This window comes from Triturus cristatus, chromosome 11 (genome assembly GCF_964204655.1).
Source record: "Triturus cristatus chromosome 11, aTriCri1.1, whole genome shotgun sequence".
NCBI lineage: Eukaryota > Metazoa > Chordata > Amphibia > Caudata > Salamandridae > Triturus > Triturus cristatus.
In genome coordinates, this window is record NC_140594.1 from 848542791 (window position 1) to 848558846 (window position 16056).

At 47.0% G+C, this 16056-nt stretch overlaps 1 protein-coding gene across 5 annotated transcripts in view; it reads left to right on the forward strand.

Annotated features, from left to right (window-relative positions):
• The window catches only part of UGGT1 (UDP-glucose glycoprotein glucosyltransferase 1), an 827334-nt gene that overhangs the window by 117549 nt on the left and 693729 nt on the right, over positions 1 to 16056 (forward strand). For all 5 annotated transcript variants that reach the window (XM_085634645.1, XM_085634646.1, XM_085634643.1 and 2 more), the window contains one exon: positions 12787 to 12887. In XM_085634645.1, coding sequence (XP_085490771.1) covers positions 12787 to 12887 — 101 coding nt within the window. The remainder of the gene's footprint in view (positions 1 to 12786; positions 12888 to 16056) is intronic.

Sequence of the window (16056 nt, forward strand, 5' to 3'; positions counted from 1 at the left end):
GTCATGCATGTCCTCACCCATAATATAACGCATGCAGCTTCCTGGGCTATAGGAGGCCTACCTTTAGGGATGGCTTACTTATATTAAGGCAGTAAGGTGACCCTGTCACACATGGTGTGTGTGCAGGGTCAATCTGGAGCCGGGAAGCTGCTAGGGCAGCTGCAATGGCAGTTCTGCAGACCCTACTTTTATTTGGGTCACTCAAAGTGGCACAAAAAGTACTGCAGCCCTGGTGACCCCTTTAACACCCTTGCCCAGGGTACCACTGGTACCATGTACTAGAGAGGGGTTAAACCATCTTGCCAAGTGGCTGTACCAATTCACATTACCTTTGAGGGAAAGAGCACTGTGACCAGGGCCTGGTTAGCAGGTCCCAGTGCGCTTTCAATCTATTACCACAGCATCCAGAGCAAAATGTTTGGGGTGGGTGACCACCCAAAAAGGGCACTTTCCTACATTGACAAAAGGAGCAACAATTATCACAGAACTGGACACAAGGAAGCATCTGGTGCAGCAAAGAACTGCAGAAATAACAAGTTACAAGTTTTGCCAAGTTGCTCTGACAGACTTCAGTGTGAAACAAGGGAGGATCTTCTTCAACAGGTTCCTCAACGGGAGGGGGAGGGGGGCACACTGACCCCTCTCCTAGGGCTTTTCAAAACACCAAGGACTACCACCTCCAAATCAAAATCGAGGGGGTCCGCTGACATTAGCACTGCAGTATCTGTAATAAGTTATTGGCCGTGCTATTTTTGAAACCGCAGATGGGTGTAATTAAATACAGGGGAGTAATTTGGTGAGACGCCCTAGAGATTTACTTGGGAGAACTGGACCTCTGATGCGCCCTACTTTTGCCTAAATCACATGCTTCTGGAATGGCCAGACACCGAATACTTGTGCCTAAAATTATGTGGCATCAGATTTGCTACCCCTTCATGTGCACCCAGCTCCCCATACACACAGCGCACACCTGATGTGTGCAGCATTCCAGTGATATTCAAAAGGAAGCAGCATGGCTTGCTGCCTTTTCAGTACAAAATTGTAAGTAGGTCTATTTGTTTATACAGATCACAAAAGAGAACGGAAAATCATTCCCTAGTCACAGCAGAAAATCTCGTGTCATCCGTGTAGGAAGCTGGCTCTGTATATACTATCCCAAAATGATATATAGTGTGCACCGTCCAGTGGAACCCCAAAAGAGGTAAAAGTATATAGCACCTTACTCTCTGTTTGTGGTACTGTTGCAGAACCTTAAGACTTTATCTGAGGGTAGTGTTAAGCATTTGTTGTTCACAGTCAAGCAGCATATGATGTCACGCACTCAAAGACTGAACTCTGACCAATTTTTTTGTATCAAAAATATTATTTAGTTATTTTAATTTTAGAACCAGCCACGCCTGGTGCAGGTAAGTGAAATAATACTTTGGAAAATCTTATGCAACGATTTACAGTTGAATGCAGGTTCAAATGCAGTTGGTTGAGTCACAGGTAAGTCAATACTTTCTAGTTACTTTACAGATTACTTTGTGGGTTAGAACCAGGGTTCCCCCAGGGTCAAGGATGCACACTTGAAACTCCCTCAGCGGCACTAGGGCGACTGGTTGCAGAATGCTGAGGCCCAATGGTATCCAGTAGGGGATAGGGGGCCTCCGTTGGTGGCTGCTCACAAGCAGGCGACTAGGTTGTGGGAGCAAAGCTTCTGGTGTTAGGCTCAGGGCAAAGGGGGATCGGAGTTAGCACCTAAAGTACACCCGCAGCGGCGGATGGGTGCATGGTGATGTTTTGGCATTGGGTGCCCTGTTGTTTTCAATGGGAATTGTCCGGTTACAACAAAGACTGCAGGCTCGAGGACGAAGATCTTCTGGAGGTGACCACCGGTTGGAGAGGTAAGTTGGGATGCTTAGACACTGTTGGTTGGGCCACCATAGGCCGTGGGACGTCAGGTACTGGGGTGTTTTAAGGCGTCTGCGTTTCTTACCAGCTCTAGTCATGGTTGTCCCCCAGAAAGAGACTGAAGGCATCATTTGGGTAGTCAAGACAGGTCAGTGATCACCAGATCTCCGATCAGGATTGCTGGTGAGACCTCCTAGGGGAGTTGGGCCACTCAAACTTTGGCCGTAGGCGTCTGGTGCAGAGTGGTGCAGACTCCGTTTTAGCTGGGGCCAGAGTCTGTTGGTGAGCAAATCCAGTGCTCATGGGAGACAGTCTTGGGTTTGGAAGGCAGGACAGGTCCTTCGGGTTCTTGAGGCTGCTGGCTGCAGGCCACACCGGGATTTCGCTGGAGCAGGTTCGAGGAGAGGACAGGCTGGTAGGGCTGGGGCCAAGTCAGTGGGCGTCCTCCTCTTCTTCTTAGTTTCAGCACTGCTTCTTCGGTCCTTCTTCTTCTTTTCTTCTGGTCGGTTTTTGTCAGAGGAGGCAAGGTTCAGGGTTGCCTCAAAGTAGTAGATTTAGGGGTGTTACAGGTAAGTAAAGGTTGGGACCAATGGGTCCCTTCCTTGGGGTGGGTACACCCCCTATTATGCCACCCTCCAGTTGGAGGGGGTCATATGCCTCTCTGGTTGGCCCCGCATCTGCAAGATGGCGGGGAATGAGAGTTTTGCTTCACTTCGCCTCCCCCAGCTGAGGGGTGGGGTTGGCAAAGGTGGCCACACCTCCCTTCCTCAACTGGTTTTGGATTTTCTTCCCAAAGTGGCGGTCAGAACCGGTGGGATCCAGTTGCTGGAAGTAGCAAAGGTCTGGGGTAGCTCACAAAGGTGGCAAGCTTTTAAATCTTCCCCTTCGCGGACCCTGCCCATCGTGGGGGAGGGGGCTTGGCACCTCGGCCCAGGATGTGCATTGTTTCAGACCCCGGAGAGCAGCAGGCTCACGACCCAGGTGTCCAGAAACATGTCTGGTGGTGGCAGCTGGCAAACAGCCACAACACTAGAGTTAGGTCGTTTCTCAGGGGGCATCTCTAAGATGCCCTATGAGTGCATTTTTCATTAAATCCCACACTGGCCTCAGTGTGGGTTTAATTTGCTGAGAAGTTTGATACCAAACTTCCCAGTTTTCATTAAAGCCATTATGGTGCTGTGGAGTTCGTAATGACAAATCCCCAGCACCATTTAAAAATATATATATATTTTTATTGATTTTCAAACAACAAATAAAAATAAAGCAGCATTGCAATATCTAATGTATGACAGCATATCAGATCTCAAGCCGCTTGTCCCCTTAACCCACTCCCCCACCACCAGTGTGTCTTAGGTGCACGCATCGTAAACAATAAAGGAGCATCTAAGTTTCCTGCGGTAAAGAGTTCAACGACATTGGTGCAGTACAGGTAACATACTTTCATTGGAGCTCAACACTTGTTCTACTGAGTGTGCCCAGGTTTGCTCTCCTAGTTCTATGGTGTCAGTTAAATCTTCTTGCCCCTCCAAAGCCGAACCCCCCTCCGAACCCATCTCAGGTGCCTGTAGTATTGCAACTAAAGCCTCCCACGCCCTCGCTGCTTCCAGTGCCTTTTCATTATTAGTTCGTAGCGCCTGTTGTAGCCTCATTGTACCTTCGCTCAGTGCCCATTTAAGTAATTCCGCCCTCCATCTTCCCACGCTGGGCCCCCTCGCTGATTTCCAATGCAGTGTAATCTCTCTCTTAGCTAATACGAGGCCCAAGTCTATAAATTTGCTTGTCATTTTTGTTTGAGGTATGCGGGAACCAGTGCAAAGGCAAGTACCCTGTTCCGGTTCTCTGTTACGATCCGTAATTCCACACAGCAAATCTAGAACTTCCTCCCAATACGTTCCCAAAACCATACATCCCCACATCATATGGTGGAAGTTGGCCCCCTCTAAACCACATCTTGGGCACTAAGCGGCAGCTGCATTAAAATATTGATTAATCTTAGCTGGTGTCAAGTACGCTCTATGCAGTATATAAAATTGCACCAATTGAAATCTGGCATTCCTCGTGCTCTTCCAGACTCTGCTAACCAACTGGGCCCATGTCTTCTCGGGAATTTCTCTGCCTAAATCCGCTTCCCATTTCCCATGCAACTCCCGCAATGGCTCTAGTGCCTCAGTCAACATACGCCTATAAAGGCACGTAATAGCCTTAAAGGTTCCTGCAGCCATTACCACATATTGGCACGCCATTGAGGTCAGTGGTTCCGACAATCCCGTCCTCCAGTATCGTTTGCATTGCCGAGGTTAGTGCTGAATGCAGCAAGTAATCCCCCCCGCGGGAGATCATATCTATCCTGCAGGGCTTGAAATGACAATAGGATTCCGTCTTCATAGAGGTCTCCCAGCACTTGAACTCCCAGTAACTCCCATTCAGCTAATACCGTCCAGTCCCCGCCATGTGGGAGGGCCGTGCACATACCCAGCGGGATCTCCGGGGCATACCGGTGGGCGAATCCAGCCCGACGCTGACTCTGATTCCAGCACAATCTCAGCGTCCGCTCTTCGTTAGTAAGCGGTCCGAGGTGCATCTTCTGCTGAAGTACTATAAAGGACCAGCTATAGCGTGGGACCCACCGTCCCTCGGGCCCATCCGGGCCCCGGAACTCCCAAGCCACAGCTTGAGTGAGCCGCTGCAGCTGTGCCGCTAAATAGTACCACTCAAAGTCCGGCACTGCCATACCCCCGTCGGCTCTCGGATGCATCATTGTAGCCATCGCGACCCGCCGTCTGCCAGAGAAACTCTCCAGCCATTGAGCGGAGCTGTCGGAAGATGGAGCACGGCACCCATATTGGTAGTGTCGGAAAATAATACAATAAGCGAGGGAGTGCCACCATCTTCAGGAGTGCCACCATCTTCAGGAGTGCCACCCGTCCTGCTACCGATAACTGCAACGTACTCCAAAATGCAAAGCTGCCCCTAAGTCCTTGTATGGCCTGACCCAAATTACCCTCCAGCAAATCCTCGGGGGTATGATAAATGTTAGTGCCTAAGTAAGGCAAACAGCGGGGTTTCCAGCGAATGCCAGCCACCTGATAAGGGTTCACCTCAGACGGAACTATCGGAAACAAGCAAGTCTTTGCCCAGTTCACCCCCAGCCCCGAGTACCGCCCAAACGCTTGAAGCAATTGTCTCGCACCCTCTAAGGCAGTATCTGTGTTTGCGAGAAAGATTAACAAGTCGTCCGCATATAGGGAGATAAACTGCGTGTCCCCGCGGAGGTCTAAGCCAGGATAATGCCTCCCTAACCTAGCATGGGAGGCCAGAGGCTCAATGTCCAAAGCAAACAATAACGGGGAGAGCGGGCATCCCTGTCGGGTACCCCGCCCTACCAGGCAAGATGAGATAGTCTCACCCGTCCGCACTCGTGCTGTCGCCGATCTGTAAAGGAGCTCTATCCACCCCACAAATGAGTCCCCAGGCCCGAACGCATGAAGGAACCGGTACAAGTACGGCCACTCCAGGCTATTGAACGCCTTTTCAATATCTACAGAGAGAACCGCTGCAGTGGGTGTCTCACTATGATCCTCTCCCAGAATCCGGAGAAGGCGTCTCGCATTAGTCGCCGTAGTGCGCTTCGGGATAAAGCCCGCCTGGTTGTTATGGACCAGTTGCACCATACAGGGAAGGAGCCGGGTCGCTAGAATCCTACTCAATATTTTATATTCAGTTGTTAACATTGATAAAGGGCGGTAGGCCAACCTAGCCAGAGTCTTTCCCCGGTTTCAACAGCGGGATAATGATAGCTTCGCGAGTGGAAACTGGCAGCATCTCCTGGTCCCGGGCCTCTTGATAAACCGCCAGCAATTTGGGGGCCAAGATATCGATGTATGTTGAGTAAAATTCAATCGGTAAGCCATCAGCCCCTGGGGTTTTCTTACGCGCCATATGTTTTATCGCACTACGCATTTCCCCCACTGTGATCTCCTGTCCCAACATATCCGCCTGGTCCTCCTCAAGCTGCGGCAGTTGTATCTCAGCCAAGAATTCCTCTAACCCATCACCCGTATCCTGCAGCTTACTCTTGTATAAGTCCGCATAGTATGCCAAGAACATCCCATTAATACCCTGCTGGGTGTACTCCGGTACCCCCGCTGGGGTGGTCAAGGCCAAGATGGGACAAACCCCCAGCACCATATACTCTTAATGGCATTACTGCACTTACAATGTCTAAGAATTGGCTTAGGCACTTTAGGGGTACAGGGCTCGTGCACCTGTACTCTCACCACTGGCATAGTGCACCCAGCTAGAGGGGTGGCTGACCTATGCCAGGGCAGTGGGTTGCAGACCTGGCATACAGGGATGTGTCCTGTCGATTCTTCACTTTGTTCTGCACCAAAACACTCGGCCTGCAAGGGGGGGGGGGGGGGGTCTGTCTGTCTGTGTCTCTCTCTCTGTGTCTCTCTCCAGGGCCTCTAAGGGTGGCACAATAAGTGCTGCAGCCTTTAGAAGCCTTTACTGGCCACAGTGCCCTTGGTACCTATGGCCAAAGAGTGCCAATTGGGTTTTCTCTTAATGCAGTTTTAGGGAAAGAACATTGGCCTTGGGTAACTGTTTGGCAGGAGCCCAGGACACACTCAGTCAAAGTACATCAACAGTTTGGCAAAAAAGTGGGGGAAACCATGCAAAAAGAGGGCACTTTCTTACAACCCATAGAAGAAAAATCAGTAGAATAATATTTTAAATGTAACATGACCAGAACTATTTAAATACCCAACCCTGCTGTGGTAGAGTAAACCTTTCTGGCACACTTTGGACAGAGGAACTCGGCTTGCCATGATTTCCATCATTTAGTGTTTGTAAACCACAGCATCGGGCCTGGAATCTCACACTTTGAGGGGTGGGTGCAAAATAAAAACACACTACGATTTAGAAAACGGAAATGACCCAGATTGTAAGTCCTGCAAAAAACAAGGCTGCAAAGAAATTAGTACATTAACCTCCTTTGCGTTGCGCTACTTTTGACTCCACCGATTTGTGGTTGAATATACTGCTATAAGCATGTGCTAATAGTGGGAATGGGGGTTGGTGTGACAGGTTACCACTTAGTGAGGCGACCCGCAAAGCATAGGGAATTGGGACAAAGGAAGGGCACGTGTGCATGACGTAAAGTATAATATTAATATGCTGCTTTAGGACAATAAGCCAAGAACGAGCCTGCTTCCCCCTCGCATGCCTTTATTGAAAGGAATCTTTAAAATTTATGTCCCGAGAACATGCCACTGAAATGTACATTTTAAAGGAGTGAATTGGCTTAAGCATTTTGAAGATTAAGGAATCTATGAACACCTCATAACAAATAAAGGATATTAGTGGACGAGATTAGATGCAACATGATTGCATGCAGACTTCTGGTTTTACTGTAATAATGGTATCCTTTGAAAAATATTTCTCTTAGCATGAGATTAGGCAATTTGCTGTTCAGGTAACTGTGTTTGTGACAAACAACAGAAAGGGCCTGTGATTATTTTGCAAAAATATTCGAGCGCACCCTTCACTTCGTGAGGGTGTGGAAATCTCTCACTGGCCACATTATCTGATCTTGGTTGGGTAGACAGTGGTCTGGTCCAGCCACCACTCCCCCAGCAGCTGCAGCCTCCAGACCCTCCTAATCCTGCTCTTGTAGTTTATGGGCGTCCATTTGGTGCAGGATCCGCCATCACTGGCAGTCCACAACATCGGACGGGTGGTTCTGCAGATCACCTGAAGGGGATATTCCATTTCCTTTGAGACTACCTCTCTCTCCATGCCTCCATCGTACGACCGGCTGATGGAGGTTCATTTTTCCCTGCTCCGTGAGAAAGTCATGGCTCTCTTGGCCATGGGAGTCATAGAGGGGGATCCGGTGGCTGAAGTCTGCTGTGGTTTCTATTACCGCTACTTTCTGGTCCCGAAAAAAGACCAGAGCCTTTGTTCTATCCTAACTACTACCTCAAAAAGGAGACTCTGGCCAAAAGATGCATTGTGCTGATAACCGTGCCATCACTAACCTCTTTTGCAATTTCTATCCTAGCTAGGAGAAGGTGTCGAAAGGGAGAGGACACCAAATAGTCTTAAAAACCCCCACCCTCACTTCTAATAGTCACACTGTGGATACTTGTACGTGTAAGTAAGGCCTGTCTAACCCAGAATAGTATGTTTGGCAATCATGTATTTGATTGCATTTTGTAAAACAGTAACAGAACGTAGCTGCATTGTTTAAATATGTACAGACCTATTTAAACATTGCCAATTTAATAATATAATTGGGAAAAATTCTGAGGGGGGCCCAATGACTTTTTTTTTCCCACCGGGGGGGGGGGGGGGAGGAGGGGGTGCAGCATAAAAAAGTTAGAAGACCATTGGCCTAGAGGGTGAGTGAGCTGCAGGCTTTGTCATCCAAGCCTCCCCTCTAATCAGTTTTCCTGACAAATTGGTGCTTCGTCCTAGGGCCTCTTTCCTGCCAAAAGTGGTAACACCATTTCATGTGGGTCTTTCTGTCACCTTGCCCACTTTCTATGCTTCTCCACTTCCCTCCAAGGAAGAGGAGCGACTTCACTACCTGGACCTAAAAAGAGCGTTGTCATTCTACCTTGAACGCACACGAGAGTTCTGGGTGGACTACCAACACTTCGTTTGGTATGTTGGTACGAAGAAAGGCAGTGCGGTCAGTAAATTGACCATCTCTTGATGGTTCGTTCTCTGCAGCAAGATCTGCTATGCACTGGCAAAGAAGCAGCCTCCTGAAGACTTGATCATTTCACCAGAGTCTAGGCTGCCACCACTGTTAACCCATGGAGTTCCAGTCCTGGGTATCTGTCAGTTGGCAATGTGGGCATCCCTGCACACTTTTACTAAGCATTACTGCCTATTGCTTTTGTCCAAATGTATCCACAGACCCACCTCCAGTGAAGGTATTGCTTGGGTATCTATTCAAAGCTAAGGAATCTGCAGCTAGAAGTCTAGATCAGATGAACAAGTTACTTGCCTTTGGAAACACCTTATCTGGTAGACACAATATCTAGCTGCATATTTCTTACCAACCCATCCTCCCCCGCTGTGCAGACCGATTTCTAGGGTCAGGGCTAATCCCTTTCAGGGTGTTAGTTTGAACACACCAGTGTTGGTGCACTTCATGGCTCTACACTTCATGGCTCTGCGCTTCTGGCGTGCAAAGTTGTGGAAAGTAACTGCCGTCAGCGTGCCGAGGTGACCCCTGTACAGGTGACCTGGAAATCACTACCGGTGCGGACAATGTAAATGTAAATGTATTTGTACTTATATAGCGCACTTCTACCCAGAGGTCTCTTAGCGCTGTATTCATACCGCTGTGGAACCCTTCCTGGTTTTCCTGTGAGATGTCCACTCCTGGGCACCCCCAAGGTGAAGCCAGGCATCCTAGCGCTGTGGGGGCCATTGTGGAGATTAAGCAAGCTATTGCCCACAGTTGCACAGTGGGACCCATGATTAGAATAGGCACCGAGGCGAGAATTATCAGGTCCGGGGATATTGAATCCAAGAGCCGCCGAGGCGGGAATTGAACCCTGGTCCCGGGCCAGACCTCTGCATCAGGGTCTGCCGCTCTAACCATTGAGCCACACTTCTCCACGCTGAGCCGACCGACTCCACCTACTAGCGCCGGAGTACTGCTCACCAATAATCTTCCGGATCCAGTCTTCCGCTGTGGAAATTCAAAGGTAATGAATCTCTGGCTAGATATTGTTTCTACCAGATAAGGCGTTACCGAAAGTAAGTAACTTGTTCATCTGTTTAATTTAGTTTCCCCTCTCTATGAGTAGAGGGAGATCCAAATTAGAGGTGACTGGACAGAGCACTGCTTAGACAGCGGGGTTTATTTCTCATCTTGTGAGTTGAGTCTTGCTAATCTAGCACTACTAGCATGTACCTTTTGTTAGACTAATACATAGTTTGTGTCAGTTGGAATCAGTCTGTACATTGGGAGGAGACAAAAAAACAAAAAAATATGCTTTGTCAATTAGTACAATTAGTACTGAGTTGGTCAGTGAGGAGGAATAAGGTCATGGCACTAGTGTTAAACAAAATGTGATCAAACCCCCCCCCCCCCCCCCCCCCCAAAAGATGAAGTTCTATGTGATTCTATGAATTAACCCCTTGGCTGCTACGCCTTTCCCCCTAAAATTCTAAACCCTTTTTTGGCTATTTGGCGTAATTTGCACTTTACATAACTTTTTTTTTTTTTTTCCACATACGGTATCCACACCTATTTTTTTAGGTCGAGCCTGTAACCGCGCATGTGCTGTTCTGGCGAAGACTTTGTTAGGGCTTTTGAAATCTCACCACACGCTTGTGCGTTACCGCAACCAATAGGCCATGGGCGGAGCAAAGGCAGGACATGCGCCTGCCTTTGCACAATTGCGTGCGGTCTTCCTTAGTAAGACGGACGCAAAACCCAATAGCCTGCGACAAAAACAAAACCACACAGTAGACTAATTTCTGCATTTTGCAAGGGATCATTTGTGTAGATGCCACACAAGGTTTTCACGAAAAAATTAACTTTTGAAATAAAAAAATATTTAAAATTAGTAGGACATTACGTCCATTTGTGACCTTTTCATTTGTAACTTCTAGTCACAATGGCTGATTTACAAAAGCAATATACCACTAAATCTGTTAGACCCTTCTGGTTGCGGGGTTATATGCGTTTTTGGGTTCTACTAGAACTCGTAGTGCCCAGAGCCAATAACTGAAATGCACCTTGAAGTGGTTTTTCATGGTGTACCAGGTATGGGGCAATTCATATGGTAAAATATAAAGAGTGAAAAATAGGTACCAAGGAAACCTAAGCATTTCCGAAATTAGCACACAATATGGAGTTTATGAGCAGTCATTCTTTACACATCCCTGAATTTGTGGGTACTCATACTTGCATGTGAATTAGAGGGCGTTTCTCAATTTTATTTTCCGTACATACTGACATACATTTGGAAGGCACAAGTGCAGAGAAATACTATTGGTAGTAACACTTGTTTTACTATTCTGTATTCCCCGAAGTCTTCCGATAAAAATGGTGCCACACTTGTGGGGGTATGCCTAGTGCCCACAAATATAAAGGGCCCAAAACGCAACTTGCACACATCACATTTTTCTGCTGAAAACTGACCCTTTTTTCGTTGTTGTGCAACTTCTACATGCGCTTGCATGTTCTACTCCTAGGGGGATGGAAAAACACCCTGAAGGGTCGGAAGGGTTTGTGTGTCTGGTGAATTGCTGTTCTGTGGGGACAATACCTTTATTTGCACTCTTGCCGCCCCCCCACCCCTTGCGAGCCCCCTATTGTAGACCCAAGAACGTCAATTTCCGATCTTAGGCCACTAATGATCTTGAAGACTTCTGCATCGGTAGAAGGTTGCCCCTCACTCGATTGGAAGGTGTCCCGTCACCCTCCCGCTCCTCCATAGTTATAGAGTCATCAACTATACATTGAAGGGGTGAGAACCTATTGCTGCAAGTGACTTCATAATTGAGCAGGCCTAGGACAGCTGAGTATCTTTGTTTCAGTGATGGCTGGTGTGGGTTTCCCTGCCTTCTGGTTTGGTATATTAGATTTGTAGAATGTATTTTTGTGTGCTAGGGCCTGCACAGGATTCCTTTAGACCATGAATAGAAGTGGGCGCAGGTAGTCTAATATGTCCTCACATTCCACCAAACGGCTATCAATGCCATCGAGCATGCATTTCACCCCAGCGTGCTTCAGCACTTTTAAAACTTTATTTTAGCTTTTGTCAGCACCACCACAGCCCCACCATCAGAAGTTTTCCTTTTTCCCATTGCCATTCTTTAGGCTAAGCTCAGGGTGACACCCTACAGTGCAATTGTTGTTAAAACGCAATTTATACGGAATTTGTCTGGTGGTTCCAAGTGACCAAAAAAATAGCCCCTGTATGGCTGCTAGCAGTCAAACGCAGGGGCGCACACAGTACCTTTTAATGTCCAAACTTATGTCCTTAGGGGGGTGGTCCAGCCTCTTCCGGGCTATGATGGGAGTGGATGGGCCCAGACGTGTCCCCCGCAGTGAGGGGAGAGGCAGCGCTGTATGCGTGATGGCCACACTTCTCCCGTGTCAGCTGCGGCGGATTTGGATGCTGTTGTACCCTGGGACTGGGAGTCCTTGCAGGGCAGTAAAGAAGAATCCCCCCCACCAGAGCACTGACAATATTTGTTTCCTTTTGCATTAAAAGCTAGTTCTTTACCTCTGGTCTATATTGACTTGTATAGCTCCAACATTTACTCAGGAGCTCTGAGTAATTACGACGGAGACCTCCCATGATGCCAGCTTCTTGCTTTCGCTTCTTTATGAGTGGGTTCGTTCTCCAATTCTAGAAAAATACAGCAGTTTAATTATTTCAGTTTCACTACTCCAGAGAAAGAGATATTAAGATATTCTAGACCATGGCTCGAACAAGATGGGCCTTCCTTTGAATTAGAGTATGAAATACCTATGTTTGCTCTACAGCCCATTTCATCCAATCGAGAGATTGCTGTTGCCCACCAAAAGCTTCTGCTCCCTTTCAGAGTGCTCCAGCTCAGAAGGAGCCATGCCTATATTACATCACTATTAACATTGTAAGAAGAGAACATGTGCACACATGGGTGTGAGAAGTGTACATCCAATTAATTGGTGCACAACTCTTCATAGACTGCAACCTCTTTGGCACAGTAATCCAGGTCTCTCAGATGAGATTTGCATGACTGCTCATGCTCCAGCTTTTAGAGTGCATTGGAATAGTTGTGGCATATCCATCTCATTCTTGGAAAGTCTAACTTGAAATCTCAAATGTTCTTACAAAGGTTACCTTCTTCTGATGTGTTCTTTTGTTTCAGGCAGTTGTACCCTGAACTGAAAGAGCAGTTAAAAGAACTGCGAAATCACCTGGTTGAAAGCACCAATGAGATGGCACCACTGAAAGTCTGGGAGCTGCAAGGTATAAAAAGTATAATACTGTTGAAAGCATTGTTGTTTATATCCTCTGAAAAAGCAATATTTATACCACTGCAGTTTGTGAAAAATGCAATTTGTCTCTGTTCTAAGTGAAGTTTTGTTTTTGTTTGTTGCTTGAAATTTTTTTATCTCCTTTGACTTCACCCTCATGATCAACTCTCTTGACTGTTACTAAATTAGAGCATGCTTTCATTTAATTTGGATAGCCTCTTGTGTCAAATGTCCAGGGCTGTTTCGAACCTGCAAATGAGCTATATTGAGTTAAATCAGTTGTAGCTCTAGCATAAAAACACACTGGCAATATCTTATGTTTCCTACCTTCAGTGTCAAAAGTGGAACTAGTCACATGATTTCTCATAATGTCTCCTGAACTTTGACAGTTTCTTCACAATGGTTTTTCTGCTTTGAGTTTTTTAAATCCACACTAAACAATGTTACTTTTCACCATCAATATCTGCTTCAGCCAGCGTGCTTCAGGTTAAGATGGTGTTGACTGCGTTAATGCCCATATAAAAATCTCTTTGGATTGTCTGTTGTGCTAGCGTCCCAAGCACAGTACAAGGGTCGCAGTTTAATTTCATTTACCCACTGAGAAAACCGAGCATATCCACACGTTTGATGGTCCTCTTCTCTCTTTACATACATATGCTACAGAGAAAGAGGATAAAGCCCTCAGTAGTGGCATTGGGTTGTAGGATATTAGATCAGGCCTCATTCTGGGTGTAGTGGCATGCCAGAGCTCAACATTGGATATAAATCAAACTTGCTGCACTGTCCACTTGTTTAACAAGACTATTGTAAACCACGGGTGTCCGGTATAGGTCCAAGAGAGATGGCTCCTTGCTAGGTTTTCTTGCTAACCCTTAAAATGCAGTTCAGTTCCTTTTACATTTGTTGTATGTAGGTTTCTCTTATTTGGGTAGTCTGCAAATGTGGCCCATAAAGACTTAAGTTGGGAACACTTTTTTAAAACCAATGAATATGCAAAAGCTTATGTTGCAGAAAGTTTGTGTTAATCTTTCTATGCCAGTATGTGCTTCTTCAAAATCAGACAGATTTTTCTTCCAGTAGTTAGGTTCTGTGATGCCTTTTTCTTCAGTAGTATATTCTTTGTTGCAGTTGTTGTCATTTGTCTGTTCGTACTACAGTGAGTTCCAATACCATCTTTTAACTTGTGAGCACCCCTGACCACTTCTGACAGCAGAGTGCGAGTCACTCACCTGTGACTATTATTTTTGGTTACTAGAGTATCAATGTTGTTATTGTATGTGTTTGTTTGTTTAAGAAAGTACCATATACCTCTGTGTAAGAGCGCCATCTTTAACTTGAGAGGCGTTAAGTAAAGAGAGACTCTTCTTGCAGGGAAAATTGATCTTGAAACCCAACTCAACACACTACCACCAGATCGCTTCAGTAATGATGCTATGTCATGGGCTTTGCTGTTCAGCACTGAATCTGGATTGCCATTGAGTAACTGTTTTGTAAGATTTCAAATCTGTTAAAGTTTGGGACCTTGGCCACGCAATTATCTTGTCTTTTAAAAAAAATTAAAAATACATATAATTAACATTTTATTCACAAAACACTGCATATAAGAGATTATATAAATCATCACAAGTGTAACTTGGCATCTCTGGGAAGGCAATTTGGTTGCAAAAGTGTCCCATTCACAACAGACAGCAAGCATGAGGAAGACCTAACCCCATCATGTGTGTCCCCCTTCCTCCGTGCAAATGTGCAGGCTCGGAACACCCGGACATTCCACCGGTCAGTCATCGTTCTCTCTCATCTTCCCTCCTGTGGGCCCCATATTTTATCAAACTTCTTCGGTCTGCCTCATGACTGATGCATTGTCCGCTCCACTAGTATACACCAGTCAGTGTTTTGTGCCCACCGGTTTGAGCTAGGAGGCCTCTATGTAGCCCAAGCCTGAACAATGTCTCTTCTAGCCATCATCAATGCAGTGTACAGAACAGAAGGGAGCAGTGCTAGTGTCTGTTAGCCCCCCCCAGATGCCCAGACATACTGTCTGTGCCGACGGTGCAACCAGAGCCCCCACTACCTTTTCCAGATGTCCCTGTCTGGTCCATCAATACGCCCCCAGTCTAAGGCACTCCCACAGGGTGTGCACCAGGATCCCCTCTGTCCACAGCCCTTCAGACACCTGTTGTTGGGAAGTCTGCCCATTGAATGAAGTCTTGACCTTGTATAGTATACTCTGCACAATATTTTAAGCTATATGAGGCGAAAGACAGCCCGGATTACCACCTCCCTCTGATACCTTCTTGTCTAAGTCCAGTACGCATACTCCAGTAAGCCCAGGCCCCGCTCCCAACTATCCTTCAATTTGTCCAAAGGCTGCATACAGTTCCCAACCAAGGTGGCATAGATGATGGACACCACATGGCATTGAAGTGGGGCTGCCAGAAGTCTATATTCCAAAGGAGTTTCTTCCTCTATTTTCTCGAGGTGCCCAGTGCATTTGGTAAGGGCATGTCAAACCTACAAGTACTGAAATCTCTGGGACTCTGCCAATTCATATTGCTTTTGGAGGTATTAAAAGGATAACATCCCTGTTTCCCCCAATAAGTCCCCCACCTTAAATTTTCCAATCAAATCCCACTGCCGGAAGCATCTTTAAATCTGCCTGCGCTTCTGCAGCCCAAGCTGCCGTTTCCAGGGTGATTGTCCCCTTCCATGTGGTTGCTTACCTCCATGCCTGGACCATTACGGCCGTGGGGGCCGGATCCTTCTGCACCGCAGCCTTCCTTAGAGGGCCTTCGGATAGCCCCCTGAGGCAAAGCCCTTCTCCCTGCCAGAAAGGACGGGTCACGCTGGTCGGCAAATGCCTACTCATTAACCACCTGGGAAAAAAGGGGGTGGTGATGGACAGAGTTTCTGAATGATGCAGAATACTCTTACCAAGTCAAGAGATCATGGTTTTAATCCATCACCGTTTTTTAGCTCACTGCACCATCCCAGCTCAGAACCTGGCTACATGCAAATTAGTCTGTACCTGTCCCAGTGCATGATGGGAACTGGGCAAACCAAACTACCAAGCCAATTCTTATACTGGGAAGGAAACAAGCTTCCGGGGACCGGTTTCTGGCATCACAGCCTTCGCCGGCCCAGCTTGCCTGAATCCTGATGGT